At 40.1% G+C, this 18,503-nt stretch overlaps 1 protein-coding gene across 2 annotated transcripts in view; it reads right to left on the bottom strand.

The window, feature by feature from the left end:
* The window catches only part of NSMCE2 (NSE2 SUMO ligase component of SMC5/6 complex), a 129,457-nt gene that overhangs the window by 98,182 nt on the left and 12,772 nt on the right, over nucleotides 1–18,503 (bottom strand). For both annotated transcript variants that reach the window (XM_085053560.1, XM_085053561.1), the window contains exon 3: nucleotides 4,203–4,309. In XM_085053560.1, the coding sequence (XP_084909686.1) occupies nucleotides 4,203–4,309 (107 nt within the window). The remainder of the gene's footprint in view (nucleotides 1–4,202; nucleotides 4,310–18,503) is intronic.

The raw sequence follows: 18,503 nt of genomic DNA, 5'->3' as shown, positions 1-18,503 counted from the left end.
TCTAGTTTGATCTACAATACATTGTAATTAATTTCATCTAGAGAAGTCTAGGGACTTGAGAAAATTTACCAGCTTTTACAGTCGCAAAGAAACCAAACACTTGAAAAGCCAAGAGAATGATCAGCTCACCACCAACATCTGTGCTAATCCAGAGAGCAGAGTGGGAGTGAGGGAGTAGACACAATTGTTGAAATGAAGTACGATGAGATGATACTGGGAAAATAAAAAAACTTTGAGAAAAATGAGGGCACAGCCAAACCTGCAGGAACCAAGAGCCATGACCCAAGAAGCAAGAACAGGAGGACACAATAAATCAAACTACAATGCCAAGAACAACTTTGCTTGAACACTGTGCTCATTAAGGAAATTCAGTAAAATATCTGTCCATAGGCTATGATCACCCCCTTCTCACATAAGCCACTTCCTCACAGAGCATGCACAGTAAAACAAGTGTGCATTGGGTCTTTACGTGAAGACAAGAGAATGCAAAGCCAACGACTACACATTTATGTTGTTACATATATAGAAAATGTCAATATTTTATTGTTCACAGTGTACAAAAATGAGTACCTGACATACTGTTAGTTTTATGGATTCATCACCTAGAACCCATTCCCTGTGCAAATATGAAATAAAATCAAATATGTTGACTCTGTGTGCATTGCTGTCCTGCATACTGGGTGAAAGAATCCCCTTTGGGACAACACAATATGCTGGCATTTTGGCCACTTGAGAACTCTCTCAGACAGTAGGGAACACTTGAGCTTGGGTTCCAATCATCTGAGTCCATTTCAAGAGTATAAAAAAATCCTGCAAGATACTGCAGCTCCATCAATCTTTTGTTGTTACACTAAAAACAAGAGTGCTGTCTGGACTTTGCATGGTAAGGACCTGAATATTGGCTAATTTCTTTTAAAAATACCCATTAAAAATGAAAGAAGAAGGAGAAGCAGGAGTCCAGTCATTGCACAGGTACAAGAAAATCCAGTGGCACAGGGAGTTTCCACAGACAAAGGATTTCCCACAGCCTATTGTTGGAAACACTGTGATTCAATTGCTCAGTTCTTGCTCAACATGCTGCTGATTCAACCAGAAGAGGATGCTGGTATGTCTCACCTTCTGCATTCCACCTACTTCAGCCTAAATCAACAAAAAAACTGGCTTTGAGAAACATGTGACTATATATCATACTAGTTTCTAGTTATTTACATTACAATCCTTTGGTTGTACAATATCATCTTTTTCTCAATGCCATTTAAAGGTACACATAATAAAATAATACATCAGGAATTTTAACTGCTGCTGTCTGCTTATCTTGCTAAATTCCAGCTGGACATGTCACTAGAAGCAGGTGGTTAGAAGGTGAAACACCGAGCATAACATACTTTCAGATTCACAGCTGCATAAGGAAACTACAGACCAGAAAAATCATCAGCTTACAAACTTACAAAATAATCAGATCAAATGTGTTTTGCAGCTGGAGAAAAACCCTGTTAACACTGTCTGTGAAGAACAGTCAGCTTGTGAAAATTAATGACCTGCTGCAACTCCCCAGAAAAAGCCCTCAGGTAAGGAATTCAGATGGAACCAGGGAACAAGTCAGTGTAGGCTATTTTAAACCCAAACCTTTTTCTACAGCTACTTCCAGGTGCAGCCCTAAATTCAGCAACAGTATCTGTTTCCCAGAAGCAGATTTTAAGCTGTCTCTGACAGGTAACTGGAGATGGGCAGTGCAGTTCCAGAGGCATGGCATGCAGCTCGCCTCCAAAATAAAGCATGAGCTGTTATTTTGCAGAGAACAGACTGTAACTCTGTTCTACAGCAGAAGTTATATACATTTCTTTCTCATACTCACAAAGGTTTTGTTCAGGATGCTGGCAGGGGAAAGTACAGACAATTCCCTAGAGTGAAGTAGGAAGCAGAGACAGGAGAAATGTGGCTAGAGGTTAACAGATTAGCCATTACCAAATTTATAATCCATGTAGACTCTAAAACATGTTATATATCTTGGAGCTGCATTTTTAAAACCTTAGGAGTGAAATAACAGGAAATGAGCTTGTTTTAGCAACACAAATCAGCTACGCTACAGAAAAAAAGGGAAAAAAGGAAAACCAACCCTTCCAGGTGTATTTTTTGCACACCAGCACAGATATGCACACAACAGATACTGCTGAATTCAATCCTAAAAATCACAAATGTATCACTGCCCTGCCTAAACCCACAAAAACAACTTCACTTTAGTGAAGCAGTTACACATGTGCTCAACTTAAACCATCTTGAGTGATGCATTTGAAATAAACAGAATTTGAGTGCTTTGTTGGTGAAAACACAGACTTGTTCTTTATAGTCCTAAACTTGAAAAAAAAATGTTTTGCTGATAGATGGAAATAAGTTAAAAAGTCATTGTTGAAAATTACTTGAAATTCCTATTATAACAATAAGACACCAATTATTTAATAGCTTATAATCAAAATATAAAACAATTATGTTTCACTCAAGTCTGGATATACATCATTAATCTCTAATGATGAAGACTATGTTATGATTTACTAGGAAAGCTTTAAAAATCAGGAACACTCCAAATAAAAGGGAAAAGTTCTGCACCATCCAATATAAACTAGGAGGTCTGCAATTACGGTGACAGATCTGAGGTGAAATGTATATTTAAAGACTACATGGGGAACAGTGCCTGTATTTACTGCTGTCCAACACTTGCTGATGGAAACATCGTTTTGAACTCCTTTTAAACATGTATATTTAATTACTTGAATGAAGATTTTTCAGTTAAGCATCTGACTTAGATGACTTAAAAAATATTAAAGGACAACCTTTCTACAACAGAAAAACTATGTAGGCATCTCAACAGAATTAGTGGAAAATTCATTGCTTTGCTCTCCTTCTACTGCTTTTCAAAGAACAAAAAGCAATAGCAAGGCAGGTTTAATTGAAAAGCTCTACTACGTCAACATTTTGAAACAGATTTCCCACCCTGAAGGGAAATCAGGGATGCGCTTTTGCCTTTTCCAGAGAAAACCATACAGAACCGACAGCGAGGAGTCTCTGCGCTGACACACACCAGACAGAGCGCTTACGAAGCTGAGTTCTGCCGGCACCGTGTGCCTCAAACTGAGGTTCGGCCGCTCTGGACCTTCTCTTCCCCATCCCCTTCCCCTTCCCCGCCCGGCTCTGCCGCGGAGCAGCCGCTCGCTCCCGCCCGCCGAGAACGCGCCGAACCCGGCGGGAGCGCGCCGAACGAGGGCCGGGAACGCGCCGAACCCGGCGGGAGAGCGCCGAACGAGGGCCGGGAACGCGCCGAACCCCGGCGGGAACGCGCCGAACGAGGGCCGGGAACGCGCCGAACCCCGGCGGGAACGCGCCGAACGAGGGCCGGGAACGCGCCGAACGAGGGCCGGGAACGCGCCGAACCCCGGCGGGAACGCGCCGAACCCCGGCGGGAACGCGCCGAACGAGGGCCGGGAACGCGCCGAACCCCGGCGGGAACGCGCCGAACGAGGGCCGGGAACGCGCCGAACGAGGGCCGGGAACGCGCCGAACCCCGGCGGGAACGCGCGGCGGGGGCGCCCCCTGGCGGCTACTGCCAGAGCCGCCGACCCGCCCGGGGTTGGTCCGTCCTTGGTCCGTCCTTTGGCCACGGGCAGAACGAGACCCTTTGTCCACCCTTTGTCCGCCCTTGGTCCATGCTTTGTCCATGGGCAGAACAAGACCCTCGTCCATTGAGCAAGTAATCAGCGAGCTCAACCTTTACAGGCGCCAGACAATTCAGTTGGCAGGAAGACAGTGGGAAGCAGGCTTTGAAATATTGGTTCTCTGCAGCCACAGCCATCAGCTTGTTCCCAAAATCAGCTGCCTCACCCTGTCCACTTCCCTCTTCTATGATACATGAGGTGATGTCACCTGAGAGAAGGGTGTCTTAACTACAGTGTCCTCAGTGATTCCCAAAGCATTTCTCATCCCATATTCCCAATGGTGTCAATTTGATGGGGAGGAATTATAAACTCTACCACCCTGTAGCAAGCTGGGGAAAAAAAATTAATAGTTGTACTGGCAACTTCAGTATTTTATACCTGCCAAAGAGCTGTCTTTCCCATTAAGTACCATTTAAATGTAACATTTGTGTCTTTTAAAATATAATATTTAAATAAGGATTTGTTTTCATAACTTTATGAGAAGAGATAATTTACCTGATTTATGGTTTCTTCAAATGCTTTTATATAATGATTAAGTTGTCTGTCCATTGTTGCATATTCTAACATGACTTTTTCCATATTGTTAACATCTTCTTCATCATCTGCAAAATAAAATATATGGAACATGGGTGATCAATTGTATTCTTTTCAGGCAGCATTTTCTCTTCATAAATATTTTATTTACAAGTATTCATGCTGTGAATATCTAAAGCATTTGTAAGTCTCAGCAGGTGTTTTCAAGCTACTCAAACATATACTTTTTTCCCCATTTTGCAACTGTAATCTTTGACATTTCTTGGGTAACCTGAACAAACAGCTTACTCAGAAAGACACTTCCCTGGTTTCATGTGAACGAGAGAGAGTATGTGTAATTTCATCTACCAACACCTAGTCATTAGGCAATCAGGATATTTTCTGCAAAAGTTATATTTCATGACTCATCACATTGCCTCAGAAATAGTCAGAAGAAACTTAAATGCCCTCTCAGTACAGTATAGTTCCCAGCTATAATTAGACCCCTCATCCCCAATAAACACAGCTACAGGAAAATCAAAATAGAGCCAACATTTTATAACACGGGAAATAATGGAAGAATGGATAGCATCAGTGATTCAAGCAATAAAACTTTAATTGCCAGAGAAAATCAATTAACACAGGCCATGTGATTAGTAATTCATACCCCTTTTATTCTCTTCTGCGTTCCTCCTAATTTCACTCCTTTCATCTCTAACTACACCTCTGCTTTCCCATTCTAACATTGCTGTGCATCTGCATAGCTGCGTAACAACCCTCTGCAGATGCTACAGGGCTGAACAGCCACAGCTGACACAGCTGCATGTACCACACCAAATACTGCCAACTGCAGGACAGCCAGCCACAAGCCCTGAATCCATGCAGGAAATTAGGATGTTAGGAAACCTAAGTTTCCACTTCTGCTACTCCCATTTATTCCTACCCTGCAGTTTCCAGGTATAGAGAGAACAGCTGGAAGCAGCTAGGCTCTGAGAAAGAGCCACAAAGTCTGCCATGTAGCATTAGGGGTTGTCATTTGATGGAGCATTCTTTACAAGCAGTTAAGTAGCCAATCTGTGCTGCTACTTTTAGGAAGAGAAATGTAGTAGAGCTTTTTTAATTACCTTTTTTGTGAAGAAAGGAACATGTCCTTCTGATCTGGCAAGCTGGTACACTGCTTAAGCTACTAACTACATTATTACGTTAGAACACAAAAATCTTTCTCTGCAGGGAGCTGACACAAAGTATTGTAAATGGCCATCAGTTTGAGAGCAAAATCTGAAACACATCGCTCAGAGACAGAAGCATCACACCATATGAAACAGTGATGGATCAAGGAGACAAAGGAAAAGTGCTAAGATGTATTTACACAAAAGAAGTTACATAATAAGCCATACTATTTTGTGAACATGGCAATTACAGACGTGACGTTTCCCTTAATTACATATAGGCCTGGTATGTATCCATTTTTCATTAAGTAGATGAATGGATACTGCAGACAGAATCTTGGCATTCCTGCAACTTTCTTTGGAATAATCAGCATTTCCCTCTCCCCTTTCCCTTCCCTCCCACCCAGTTTCCATATCCTATCTGGCAACTATGATCATACTATTTTTCCTTCCTGCTAGGAAGCATATGAAGTGCCTCCTTCAAGGCTGACACAAAGGGCACTCCATGAATCACAGGAAAGGTTTGTGTAGCAAGTAACTGTCATTCTCCTCCCATGGCCAAAATGAATCATATCCACGACATAAAGAAACTACAGTGGCCTAAATATTTTTTAATTTTTTTTAGGGGAAGAGAAGTGCATTGTTAAATACCAAGAGAGCTGTATAAATGCTGTCTTCCCTAATAGGTAAAAAAAAATTTAGGTAAAGAGTAACAATGTTGCATGCAACTTGAGAGATGCATTAAAATAAAACTCAAAGAGGTGGAGCACAGCTCAGGCAAGAGGGACATTAACTACATCCTGCCCTACATTCTTCCTGTACTGACCATTCCACCCATCCACCAGCCTCCTTTAAGGCTCAGTGCTGTTCACTGCTGTTTCCCTGCTGCTGTTCTTTCACACACATTGCACATGCTGGGAAATTGCTGAGCTAACACACAATCACAGCCTGCCCCTGCAGGCACCATGGACATACAGATAGATCTGAAGGCCTGTGTACAGGTCAGTTGTTATCCTTGCCTTATTTCTGCTTACTGACAGATACTAAAGTCCATTTTCTGTCTAAAATTCAATCCACAGGGTGCTGAGAGCTAAGTGGAAATCTCCCATGTTGTTCCCAGACACCTCCCCATCTCTTAAACAAGAATTAAAAAACTTACATTACAGGCTATTCTATTTGCCTTTTAAAAACCCTCACTGTTCTACATTACACACAGCAATAACCTGCTGTGCAAGGCTCCTCTGCTTTCCCTTTCCCTGAAGAGCCAAGAGCAGTTCTGCCCCTCCCTAGCAGGGAGCAGATGCAGGGCAGAGCTTGGGTGCACCTGGTAAGAAATTGTGGGTGACTGTATGGGAGTGTAAACTTTTACAGCTCACTAAGGCAGGGATCCCAGCATCTTCAAGATTTCTTTACAACAGACTCCACCATAGACTAATCAGAACACACCAGTTGACCTGACTGAGGAGAAAGTAATTAGAAAAGAAAGACCTCTCCTCACCACCATCCAACAACTCATTCTCACAAATCCCACCAGCTCATTAGTTCAACAGCACTATACTATCAAGAAGAATTAAAGTTTAATAAATACATCAGGCTTTTGAAAGATTCAAAAGGCATTGTCTTTTATTCACTCTGCAAGCCCTGCTGCTGCTTTTGTTTCATATGTGAGGATGACAGTGGAGATCCATGGTGAAGAGATTCAAGGCACTGACTCTCTTCCAGCACACCATGAGCACACTGACTGCTGAATACCCTCCAGCCAGACTCCAGCTACAAAGCCAGACAACTCTCCAAAGCACTCAAACCTCGCACTCTGCAGGCCAACAACCTAGCTTAACACCAAAATCAAACACTTTTCAAGTGCTTGATCAGTGCCTTTCTGTTATCTAATCAAAATTCATCCTAATCTTATTTCTAATTCGTATCTAAGGAATGCATTCCAAAGTCTCTGCATATGCTTTTAGCTACTGCCACAAAATACCATCGAAGTGCATATTGTAGTCTCCTTGTTATCTAGGCTAAATATGTTGAGTTTAGTAAGCATTTCTTCTCAAGTCATTTCCTTCACCACTCAGAGATTATACATTTTGCAATATTACATTTTTTACTCACAGAAAGCCCAGTTCAAGGTCATAATTTAATTTTCAAAGGCCCATGTGCATCATGTTAAAATTAGCTAGCTGAATATACACAGTTCACAATTATGAATTCCAGCTCACACAACTTTATGATCTTTTATTATAATGGAAACAGGGATATTATTCTGAAAAGTCTTCCTAAATATTAAAGAACAAAATTACATTAAGTGACTAGCAAGGGTTCAATTTCTCACTTCTAAAGAGACCAATCACACTTAGGTGACTTACTGCTGATTTAAACCATAATCAGTCAGGGCTAAGTTATGTATCATGAACCCAAAATGTTGAAACAGAAATTGCAACAACAGAGTAGAGTCAAGTCAGCACTGATTTAATACATCCTGTAGTAACACACATCTAAAATTTACCCAAAACCTGCATTGCCTAACATCTGAGTTCATATTTACTTTAGTATCCTGTAAACATCCACAAGTTAGCAAAGTTTCTAAAAATTTTTCACAACTACCTGTTTCTGCGCAAAAGTTACCCTATCAGTATTTGCTTATTTGTAATATTTGAGTATTACAGCTATCATGCAACCAGTACACAGCAATCTAAGTAAGTATTCACTTCCACTGCAAACGATCTTAAACACAAAATAGTCTGGAATACCATGAAAGTACAGGAAGGCTCCAAACTTAAAAATATAAATGTACTAAAATGAATGCTTAAACACAGACAATGTGGATTAAGATGAATACATTAATTCTTTTATCTTTATAGTATAGGCTAACCAAAGTCAAAATTTCAAAGAAAATAAAGCAGGACATGTCAGTTCTAACTCTGACACTACATATTAATTTGTTTTGAAATTCAAGGCTACACGCTGGTTTTCCCATCATTCAAGGCAGAAGAGGAATGGTATACCATTGCCCAGAAATTTTGACAGTAAATTTCAGACTTTTAAAACACTCATAACACAAACACCCATCATTTGAGCCATTAGCAACAGTGGTAGTAGGCAGTTATCTTCATATGTCCCAGCAGCAGATAAAATACACACTTTGCCAGCAGGTTTCAAGTTACTGCTGACAGCAGAGGAACACAAGCTCTCTGACTCCTTGATTAAGTTCCATCTTCTGGAGAAGAAAATATATTCTCAATTCAGGATAAAGATAAGTATTTTTGCTGTCATTTTTAGTAAGTCCGTCATTTACAAATCTAAAAGTGTTAAGACTCCCCTCTGCACCCCCAATTCTGGTCTACTCAAGTGGGACAGCAGATCTCAAAAAACACACTCAACCAACCCACACTCTTTAAGAACAGATACACAACACACTTGGAGAAGACAGTGGTAGGATGTCCCTCTAGCGTCTGGATGCTCAGCAGTGAGAGGATACAGACCCATGTAGGACAGCACTGTCTCATTTTCCTCCTCTGTCTAGACAGGAGTGAAGCCTGCCACAGCACTCCAGACTATACAGACCAAGAGGAACTTAAACAGGAGACTGATTGATTCTGCAGCACTGACGGTACATTGTAGGATTTAACTCTGTGGGATTTGGTTACGAGGATAAAATAGAAACGAGGGATCTCTAAAGATGGGTTTTAGAGCATGGGAGTTTATTACGAAAGAGCGTGGGTGTGAGAGGCCTGCTGGGCTGCAAGACACAGCTCAAAGCAGGCCAGAGAAAGAGAGAGAGAGAAGCAAAAAGAGAGAGAAAAAGAGAGCAGAAAGAAGAGAGCGATTTGCCGTTTACAATACAATAAATCATCTTCTCTGTTGAATATTCTAATTCTCTTTAACCAATCTAAGACAAGCTACAAACTCTACAGCATTTACATACAACCTATAAGAATCATCACATTACCATACGGGGTTATATTTTAAACCTTAAAAGACTGCTTTTTGGAATCTCTACCAGGCAGGCAGGGTCTGCTCTGACCTTTGGACCTGCCTAGGCAGAGGGCATTGTTCTATCAAGAAGGGGGATTACCTTCAGTAGCCATACCATTGTTTCTTAGTTACTCTTCAACTCAAACCTTGTCCTCATCTCAATTTCGTTTATACTTTCTATGTTCTCAGCATCTTTTGTAAGGTAATCATATCTATAAGGCTTTCTTATTTCATCTTCCCCAACAGTACATTGTCACTTTTTTTCTTCTGCAGATACATGGACAGCTCCTCAGAAAACTCTCATCGAAGATTTCTTTCAAAATCTCATTTCCCTGACCTGCAACATATTTTACCTATCAGCTGCAGAAAGGGCAGAATGCTAACACAGAAAATTCTAAAGTAAAAGAAATGAGAAGCCATATAAAGGAACACCAAAAACTAGAGAAAGTCAAATTAATCTCCTGAATGCAGGTATCTTCACATAGAGAAATGGTTGCAAGTAGAATGCCAAAAATATCTCCGTGAAGCTGTCTGGATAGGGAAATAACCACTGCAATTCATAAGAGAAGAAAAATTATTGCTGATTAGAGGGCCAACAACCATACACGGAATGGCAATTGGTGGAGTAAAGGGGAATTTGGGGCAGTAATTGCAAAATTTCCCTCCATATAACAGTCAGAAGCTACTTACTGCTGAAGCTAGTCATAATGAAACCTCCAGCTTCTCAGGAAATACCTCAACTGGGCCGTAGAGTGTTTGAAGCCATATTTCTGTCACTGTCCCCTAACAAAGAGACTCTTTTTGCATTGAAATTTCTCATGCACACAGAGTTACAGACCAAGCATGCACGAATGATTTTAGAGACCAATACCTTAACCTAGCTACCAGATTCCAGAGAAAGGTAGGTGTGTCTCACGACGAAATTACAAAACGAAATTACATGAATGACAGAAAGAGAAACCTATGCTTGGTGGGTGGCCCAGCTTAAGTAGGGAGTTGGGCAAGATGACCTCCAGAGGTCACTTCCAACCTCAGCCAGTCTGGGTTTCTTCAATATTCAACAACCTCATCTCTAAGCAGTTTTTCTGGAAGATGGTTAAAAGTGAGTTCAAGTTCAAGTCCTCTCAAGCAAAGAAGGAAGTGGAATAAGAGTTTCCGGTATTCCACCAAAGGAAAAACCAAGTAGAAGGGGCAAAATTTAGAGGAGAATGTGAGGCAGGACTAGTAGTACTTGTAAAGGAAAGACCAGCACAGAACACAGGTTGCACCAGAACTATCACTTGTCAATCATTTTTAAAGTTTCATCTTATTTTCTATTAGGCCTCTGTTAAGAAACTGCAAATCAAACTGCAATACTTGAATTTAGGTCAAGCATTTTCTTGTATCTGAGTAAAGTCTTCTGAGGTTGTATTTTGGAAAAGAACAGGCTGGGCTTTTCAGTTTGGATTTAAACATTCGATTTATCCAGCAAGTAATGGGGAAAAAAATCTTCAATTATCCATTTCTCTCTGCTTAGTGTTTTTTTTTAAAGTCAGTTGAGCCAAGAGTGTCTGTGAGATTACAAACTATGCCTGATGAAAAAACCCTTGTCTTGTATTACAAACCATTTCCCTGTAGGCTATGACTGTCTGAAATAGCAGATGAGAGGAACAGATGAGAGTCAATGGCCCAGGAGGCTCCTGCCAACCCCTTGGAAATGAAACCCAAGTACATTATATTGTAGAGAGTCAGAATTTCAATAGAAACAGACCATGCATGGTCTGAACACCCACTTTGGAACATCGCAATTGCTGAGTGCCCAGTTTGAAATATCTCAAGGGGCCAGAATTTTCCAGCAAGTGGGTGTTGCACACATTCTGAAAACAGTCATCTCAGAGTGGACACAGGGAAACTGAGGCACCCAGCATTACTAATTGTTTTTTAAAATAACTGTATTATTCTATACTAATCACAACACTTTTGCTCAATATAAAACTCCATTAAACTCCATTGCCAGCAGAACAAGGCCAACAGTGCTTTTGAAAGCAACTTCTTTACAGTACTTTTTTTCTCCAGACTACCAGGGGAAGGCTAAAAAGCTATAATGATCCCAGTTTAGACATGAGAGCAGTAGCAATGATCTATCTGACCAAGTATATCGGCCAAGGTACCCAAAGAGGCTGCAATGTAAAGAATGGCATTATCTCTGAACACAAACTGACACTATATTGAACTAATGAAATTAACAGGGTTCTCACACATAATTTTATTTAGCAAAACACTCCAACATGCCTTGCTGTATAAAATCCAAAGTAAATTCAACACAAATAGAGATGGTTTAATTTAGGCTGAGGCACAGAAATAATACAAAGACAAACTAAACTCTCATAGAAGTAAACATATTTTGCTATGAAACAGAAAAATAGTCTTTATATATCTAAATATTTTTGTTATTGTAAGCTCTACACTTGATGCCACATGCAGCCACAAGACATGAAGACAGGCAGTAAGTACACAATCTCCCCAAACAAAAATGGGTTTTTGCTTAACTAAACACTGAAGCCTGTAAAATTCCCAGAGTACTTCCCTCCCTTCAGACAAGACACCTGCACTTGACCAGCACCTCCTTTCTCCTTAACTAAATTTCAAGGTCATGGTGAGGTTAATCTTTATTCTACCTGTAAACAGTCTTTCAACAGAAAGACCAATTTAAAGTTAATGAAAACAATACAACTATTAAGCAGAAGCACAGAAAGGAGGATAAAGCATTTCCAAGATGCAACAGTTTTGAGAAGCAACTCAAGCTCTCCACTATCATAATTCTACACCACTGTAAAGCCAGTTTCCTGGCTTTACTGTGATCTTCATCCAGAACTAGTGCTCTCTCTTCAGCAAATGTGTAAATCAGCATTCCTCAGCTATATCCATAAGCCCAAAAAGAACACAAACACAAGTTATGTTGACAGACAAGCAGCAAGAAAACACCAAGGCTGAGTTCGTGTACATTTTCTTTGGCAACGAAGTGAGTTTCACAGGTCATTTCCCCATGCACTCATCCTTGCTGTTCCTCTTATGCTCCTCCTCTGCTCTCCATCAGCCTGGATAATATAGCCTTTCATAGGGTCATACTATAAATTGGATCAATGCAACAATTCAAGCTAAAAACAGCAATCTGTCCTCCAAACCCAAACCCAAGCCCATGGTATTCCATCTGAAATGCAGATATTCAAACAGTTGCAGCAGCTGTACAATTGAGGGGGTAGCAAACTATAGCAGGGTGAAGATGGCGGGGTGAAACTTCCTAAATCAACTCATTTGCCAAGAAAAATGTAAAGGAACCACACCTGTATTTTCAAAGTAAGCACAAAGCATATGTTATCTCACAGAAATCTGACCAATCTCTCATAAAATAAATAACAAACCACCTCCATGTTTTCCTAAATATATATATAATACATACACACACACACACACACACACATCCCTCTCTTCCCAGTGGATTTCAACATATGATGAAAGGAAGGCTGAAAACAACATTTACTACTAATTTTAATGGGAAAGGCTTTTCCTATGACTAATAAAATGTTTCTTGCCTGTGGAGGCGTGGGCTTGTCTGCAGTACAAAATAGAGCCTGGTTCAGTGCCCTGGGCTGCTGCTGCTGACCTTGCCTTCCTCAGAACAAGGGATGGGAGGGCTGGGGATATTTAAAAATAGAGGGTTTAATGCTGTCCTTCTTCTACCCAATTTCTCCTCTCAGAACGTGATAAGGTAACACTGGAATTTGGTAAAATTTTCCTTGGAATATTTTAATTTAAAAGGAACAGCAAAATATTTGTTAAGGTCTTGAATTGCTATGTTGGTCTTTCAGACCACTTTCTAAAATTGATATTTAAAATTATGCATTTTATTTCAAGACTTTTAATGAGTCTTTTATTCTATAAAAGACTCACAGGCTGCTTTATCTATGATTTCCCCTGGAAATTAATATCAGCAAATTTTTTTTTTGTTATTATTCCAACAAGTTCATTTCTAACCTTTTAGGTTTTTTTAAGCACAATTTATTCTGCATTACTCAAGATCTCTACTGGCACATTATGAATTCTGCAGAGATAATCCATGCAGTTTTTATTTACAAGTCAACTGTATTAATGCTTTCTCGTGCCAAAAACCAATTCTTCTCATATTTTAAATTTTACTGACAGGTGAAAAATAAATATTTTAGAGTGAAGTGCAAGTCTGTCTCTAATAAAAGGCATGATTGTTATGAGCCAGCAGTAAATAATACCATTAGGTTTTTCACAAGAAACACTTTGCTTGTATTAATGAACCAATTATATTTCTCATTGCAGAGAAGCTCATTCAAAGAGTACCTTCATTAAAGAAAATGCAGTAAGTACTCAGAATTTCCTCCATTTAGGGGAAACAGGAAATGGGTTGGAAAGACTTTTCAGAAAAAAAACCCAAAAAAATCAGTAAGATAAGAAAACAAGCCCTTTTCACCCAAGACCTTCAAAATTCTCAGAAACATTGCTTCTCTGTACAAAAGTGGAGGGAGCCTAGCTCACAGCTAATGAGTCCTCATCAGAGCTTATTTAATCACTGTAATGTTTCAGTAAATGTAGCTGTCTTGGTTCTGAGCTCAAGCTACCATAGTATCTGAGTCTGGTGCAGCTACATCCAATTTGAAATCTAATTGCACAGAACAGACTTGTGGCACCACAGGAAATGGGAGCCACATGGTGCATCAGCAGTGTCCTGGCCAGGCACGGGGACATGACGTGGGACAGAGCATGGGACAGTCACCTCCCAAAGGGGCTGAGGGCTGTGTGGGGCACAGGTCCCACCCTCAGTCCCTCCCTGCACACAGGTCAGTCCTGCTGCTGTGCAGAAAGCACTCAGCAAAGCTGAGTGACCCCCAAAGTGCCCACCAAAGCTGAGTGAGCTGTTCTGTGCAGTGCACACAAATCCCCATGAGCAGGCTGCAGTGTGCATGAGCTCTAGTACAAGGGAAAGCAGGAGAACACATATCAAACAGGAAGGTAAGGTCAAGATAATCCCCTCACTCCAAGACAATCCATCACTGCTTTACTTCAGCACAGTTCAGCAATCATATTTACATTCACACACACAAAAACCCATAGAATCCAAGCTAAGTTTCCTCAACCAACTGCAACAGCTTCATGCAGACACAAATGAACACTCATCAAGCACTCAAATGTTAACATTACCAACCCAAAATGAAACAGATGGGGGAGGAAAAATGCCAAAATATGTCTGGTTTTTAAATGCCCAGTATTTTGATTAGATGCTTAAAAACTTTTTTTTCCTCTGAACCCACACAGCCTCCCAATCTAAGTTTTGATATTTCTGCTTCTACAATCCTTGGCATTCCTGACTTCAGAATTTAGAGGTGGTAATCAGTAGCCCCAGAGAGAGCATGACTGCTCTTTTGCTAACCAGCCAGGCCATTGGCTGTACTGCAGCTGAGCAGCAAGCTCAGGGTGGGAAAACAATCCAGTTTTATAGGCAGCTTTTGAGACAAATCTGGCTGGCAGGCAACTCCACATTTTACACCACTGTGAACAAAGCAGTGAAGTGTCTTACAACAGAGCTGACACTGATCCACACACATAAAGGAATAAACAAAAGACAAATCAGATTCATGACATACAGCTGACAATAGAAAGGTTGGGGTTTTAAAACCAGAAACACTGATCTGTAAGATTATCAGAAATGTGAAGGTTACAAATTGAATAAGTAGAGATTGATATGAGTATCATCTCCAAAGTTAATTTTTGAGAATGCAGATACTTCCATGTGCTTTGGATATTTTCCAGTTTCTGCTGAAGAGAACTGACAGAGAGAACACAACCAAGGACTAAAGGAATCTAGAAAACCAGTGTCTCATGCAAGCAAAGGTCAAGTGATGCTCCTTGTGCAAAACATCCAATTCAGCATGAATCACATATTGCTATGGCACTTGAAGTGCTAACCATGCTGCAGTATTAAAGCTAGGGTTTCAGAGCCCGTAATTCCTCAAAAGGACCAAAAAAAACCCCAAAACCCCAACACAAAAAAACCCAACCCACATAATCCTCTTACACAGACAAGGCAAAGGCAAAGACTGCACACAAACGTTAAGTGTAATGAAAACCAGCATTTCTTTCTGCCTCTAGCAGGCTTCCTTTGCATAAAACCTCTTCTGTGAATTGGCAGATCTCCCCTTTTTGGCATGAATTGTTGGTATGTGGCATTCATTCTGTTGCTTACATGCTGGTAAGTGACAGAGCTAAATCATTCCATTGCTGAAATTTCATTTCCCACAAAATCCATACAAATTTGTCCTATTACATGGAGCTGCTACTTTGTTATCACATGGAAAATGCACATCTCTGTGCAAAAAAAGGCCATGCAAGTCTGTATTGCCTGGGTCTCTTATACATGCACAAATATTTATGATTTTGAGAGGGAACAAGAATTTGTTTGACAGCTTACAGTACACCACAGATGATGGTCTCTCAGCATGTTTTTTAGATAATGTTGTTATCTTTGTCCATAGTAGGAAAGAAGGAGCTTTGAGAAGCATCGTGGCTTCTCAAGGGCTAGTTTTGAACACAACAGGAGTATAAATTGAAACTGAATGTGGAAATGTTCTGTAACTAGGTAAGAAGTAAAATGTTACCTCTGTTCCAAACTTAAACAGAACTGGTAAACTATCACATAGCTATCAGTCATTGTGTTATTAAAATAAATTTAATTCAGAACCATAGAACTATGCTTGAGATTTGTATGGCTAACATGCACTAGTTGAGAGAATTTTCTCCCCTTTATACTGATATGCTCTTGAATTTTGCTCAATTTAAAATCTGCTTTTCTATAAAAGTGATTGGGCCAAGTCTACACACAAAAGTATATTCAGTGGAGAAGCTGAGACATCGCGCTAGACTACACACCTCTAACAAAGCATGGATAAAAGATTAATCTAAAAATACCAAGAAAATACAGAATTTGAATGAGTTATGGCATACCTCAAAAACAGCTGTGAATTACATCCACACCCACAAGCAATAAACTTCAAAAACTGAAGTCTTGTGAAAATGTCACATTAATCTACCCATGCAGTAAAAAATCTACTCACCCACTGCTTACTAAGATGATTAGTAAGGAAATCACAAGTTAAACTTTATTCATCTGCTTAAGAAAAATAGGAAAGAGGTTGCAAGGTTGATTTAACTCAGAAGATATTATTGTCACTTGACATTTACATGCAATGTATAATTCCATTCCCACTTGCAGTCTGGGGAAAGCCTGTTAAAATTACTTCCTTAATGTGTGAACACTTCTTTGAATTGTGTTCTTTTCATCTGCCACCTTCTCCTTAAGCCAGCTGGTTCTTTTGTTAAGTCTTTTTTAATAGGAAAGTTCATTATACGTAATTTAGGGAGCAGTTTGAGATTGTCACCTTCTATTGAGTGCTACTGCACATACATATTTCAGAGCACTCTGTAGTATCTGTTGATAATGTCAAAAAGGCAAAAGGTTCACACATGTATGCTGAACAACTCTAGCATGGAACTAATCAGAATGACCACATCTATCTTCTCATTTTCATCCACATGGACCAGTCCTCCTTCCATTTATATGCCAGACTACTCTTCCCCTCTGTAAAAGCTAACACTTTTGTGGAAACTACAAAAGTTGCTTACACAGAAACACCATAAGGAAGGCATTCAAATATCTTTTGTCATCTAGAAAATAATCAGCATACTGTTCTGCTTAATCCTGTTGCTGCGGATTTCTTACTTCTCACTTTTCCTTGTCCTTCATTTCACATTTCTTCACCACTTGCTCCTCTCTCCTTCTCTTTTTTCTCACCCAGTTCCCCAGTTCCCACTTTTTTTTTTCCTGAGCATTTGCTAGCCTACCTTTTGATTCTTTCTCTATGAGCAAGTGCTGTCTTCCCAGTGATCACAATCTTTGGGGGTCACCTCTCACTTTTTCCCATCCTTTCATGTAATAGCAGCTCTAAGAGAGTCATAACTGTTAGTATTCTTTTATTGGCATAAAGGCCCATTAGCAAGAAAAAAAACCCAAAAGGAAACAATAACAAAAAAGGGCACAAGGTCCCCAGTCATTAGTAGTAACTGCTGTGTACTGCACGGTTTGGGAATTAACGTAATGCAAACAATGCCTAAGGGTGGCTGGGCAGCAGTGAGTGACAGGAGGTTACTTAGTTACTATGTGCCCTACCCAAGAGGTTGTTCTGTAGGATGCTCATCAGTAATGTCAGAGCCTTGCTCAATGCCTAAGAAGGGTACAGGGATTGTTCTGATTTTTAGATTTTTTTAAAAGGCACTGACCGTATGCTAGCAATTCTGCAGATGCATCCCTGTCTTTAACAGCACACAGTGTATAATTCGGGCAAAGACTCTTTCTAAAACAACAAGCATGAGACTAAATCCTGTTAATTGCATTTTCCTTCAATAAGCTCTCTCAGGATTTCAAAGAAAGAGCAACACAAATTATTCATACTTGGAAAGAGGGACTTACACCAAGACTGACTAAAGCAGCTCGACTTCTGAAGTTAAAGATGTTAAAGGTGACTTGTTCATAATCTACCACTACCATCTTAAAGATTTCTGAACATATTGGGATCTTTGATTATCAGACAGAAATGTAAGATCCAGTGTCTGAAAACTGAAACAAGAAAGAAAACACAAGGTTGAACTGTTTATTCAGTGACAGAACAGATTCTTCAGCTGACCTCTTGCTGAACTGTGGGTTTCACTGTAAATTTTCTTTCTGTAAGCAGTTCTAGTAGCACATTTTTTGAATCAGTGTAATATTTTATCTCGTCACATGCTATTATCATCCCACTAATAAATGCCAGACTACCCTCCTGTAGACATGGTTATGGATCCACTCATAAATTTCATCTAAGTGCAAATCTTCACTTAGTGCTCTGTGTGTATTTCAGTGGTTCAAACCATTTCATATCAGCCGTAATTGTGGTACCACACCTACAGTTGTCATACTTCCTCTTTGTCAATTCACAAAGGCAAGGATGATAGCTTTGCTAGTCTGTTGTCTTCTGCTGCCTTTTATTTCCCCTGAACACACATTTTTCCTACCCATCTCCTATTTTTCCAGTCACCTACC

This window comes from Lichenostomus cassidix, chromosome 2 (assembly GCF_008360975.1).
Source record: "Lichenostomus cassidix isolate B80296 chromosome 2, HeHo_3.0, whole genome shotgun sequence".
Classification (NCBI taxonomy): Eukaryota; Metazoa; Chordata; class Aves; order Passeriformes; family Meliphagidae; genus Lichenostomus; species Lichenostomus cassidix.
The sequence above is the reverse complement of the archived record's forward strand: the minus strand, read 5'-3'. Positions and strand labels throughout refer to the sequence as shown.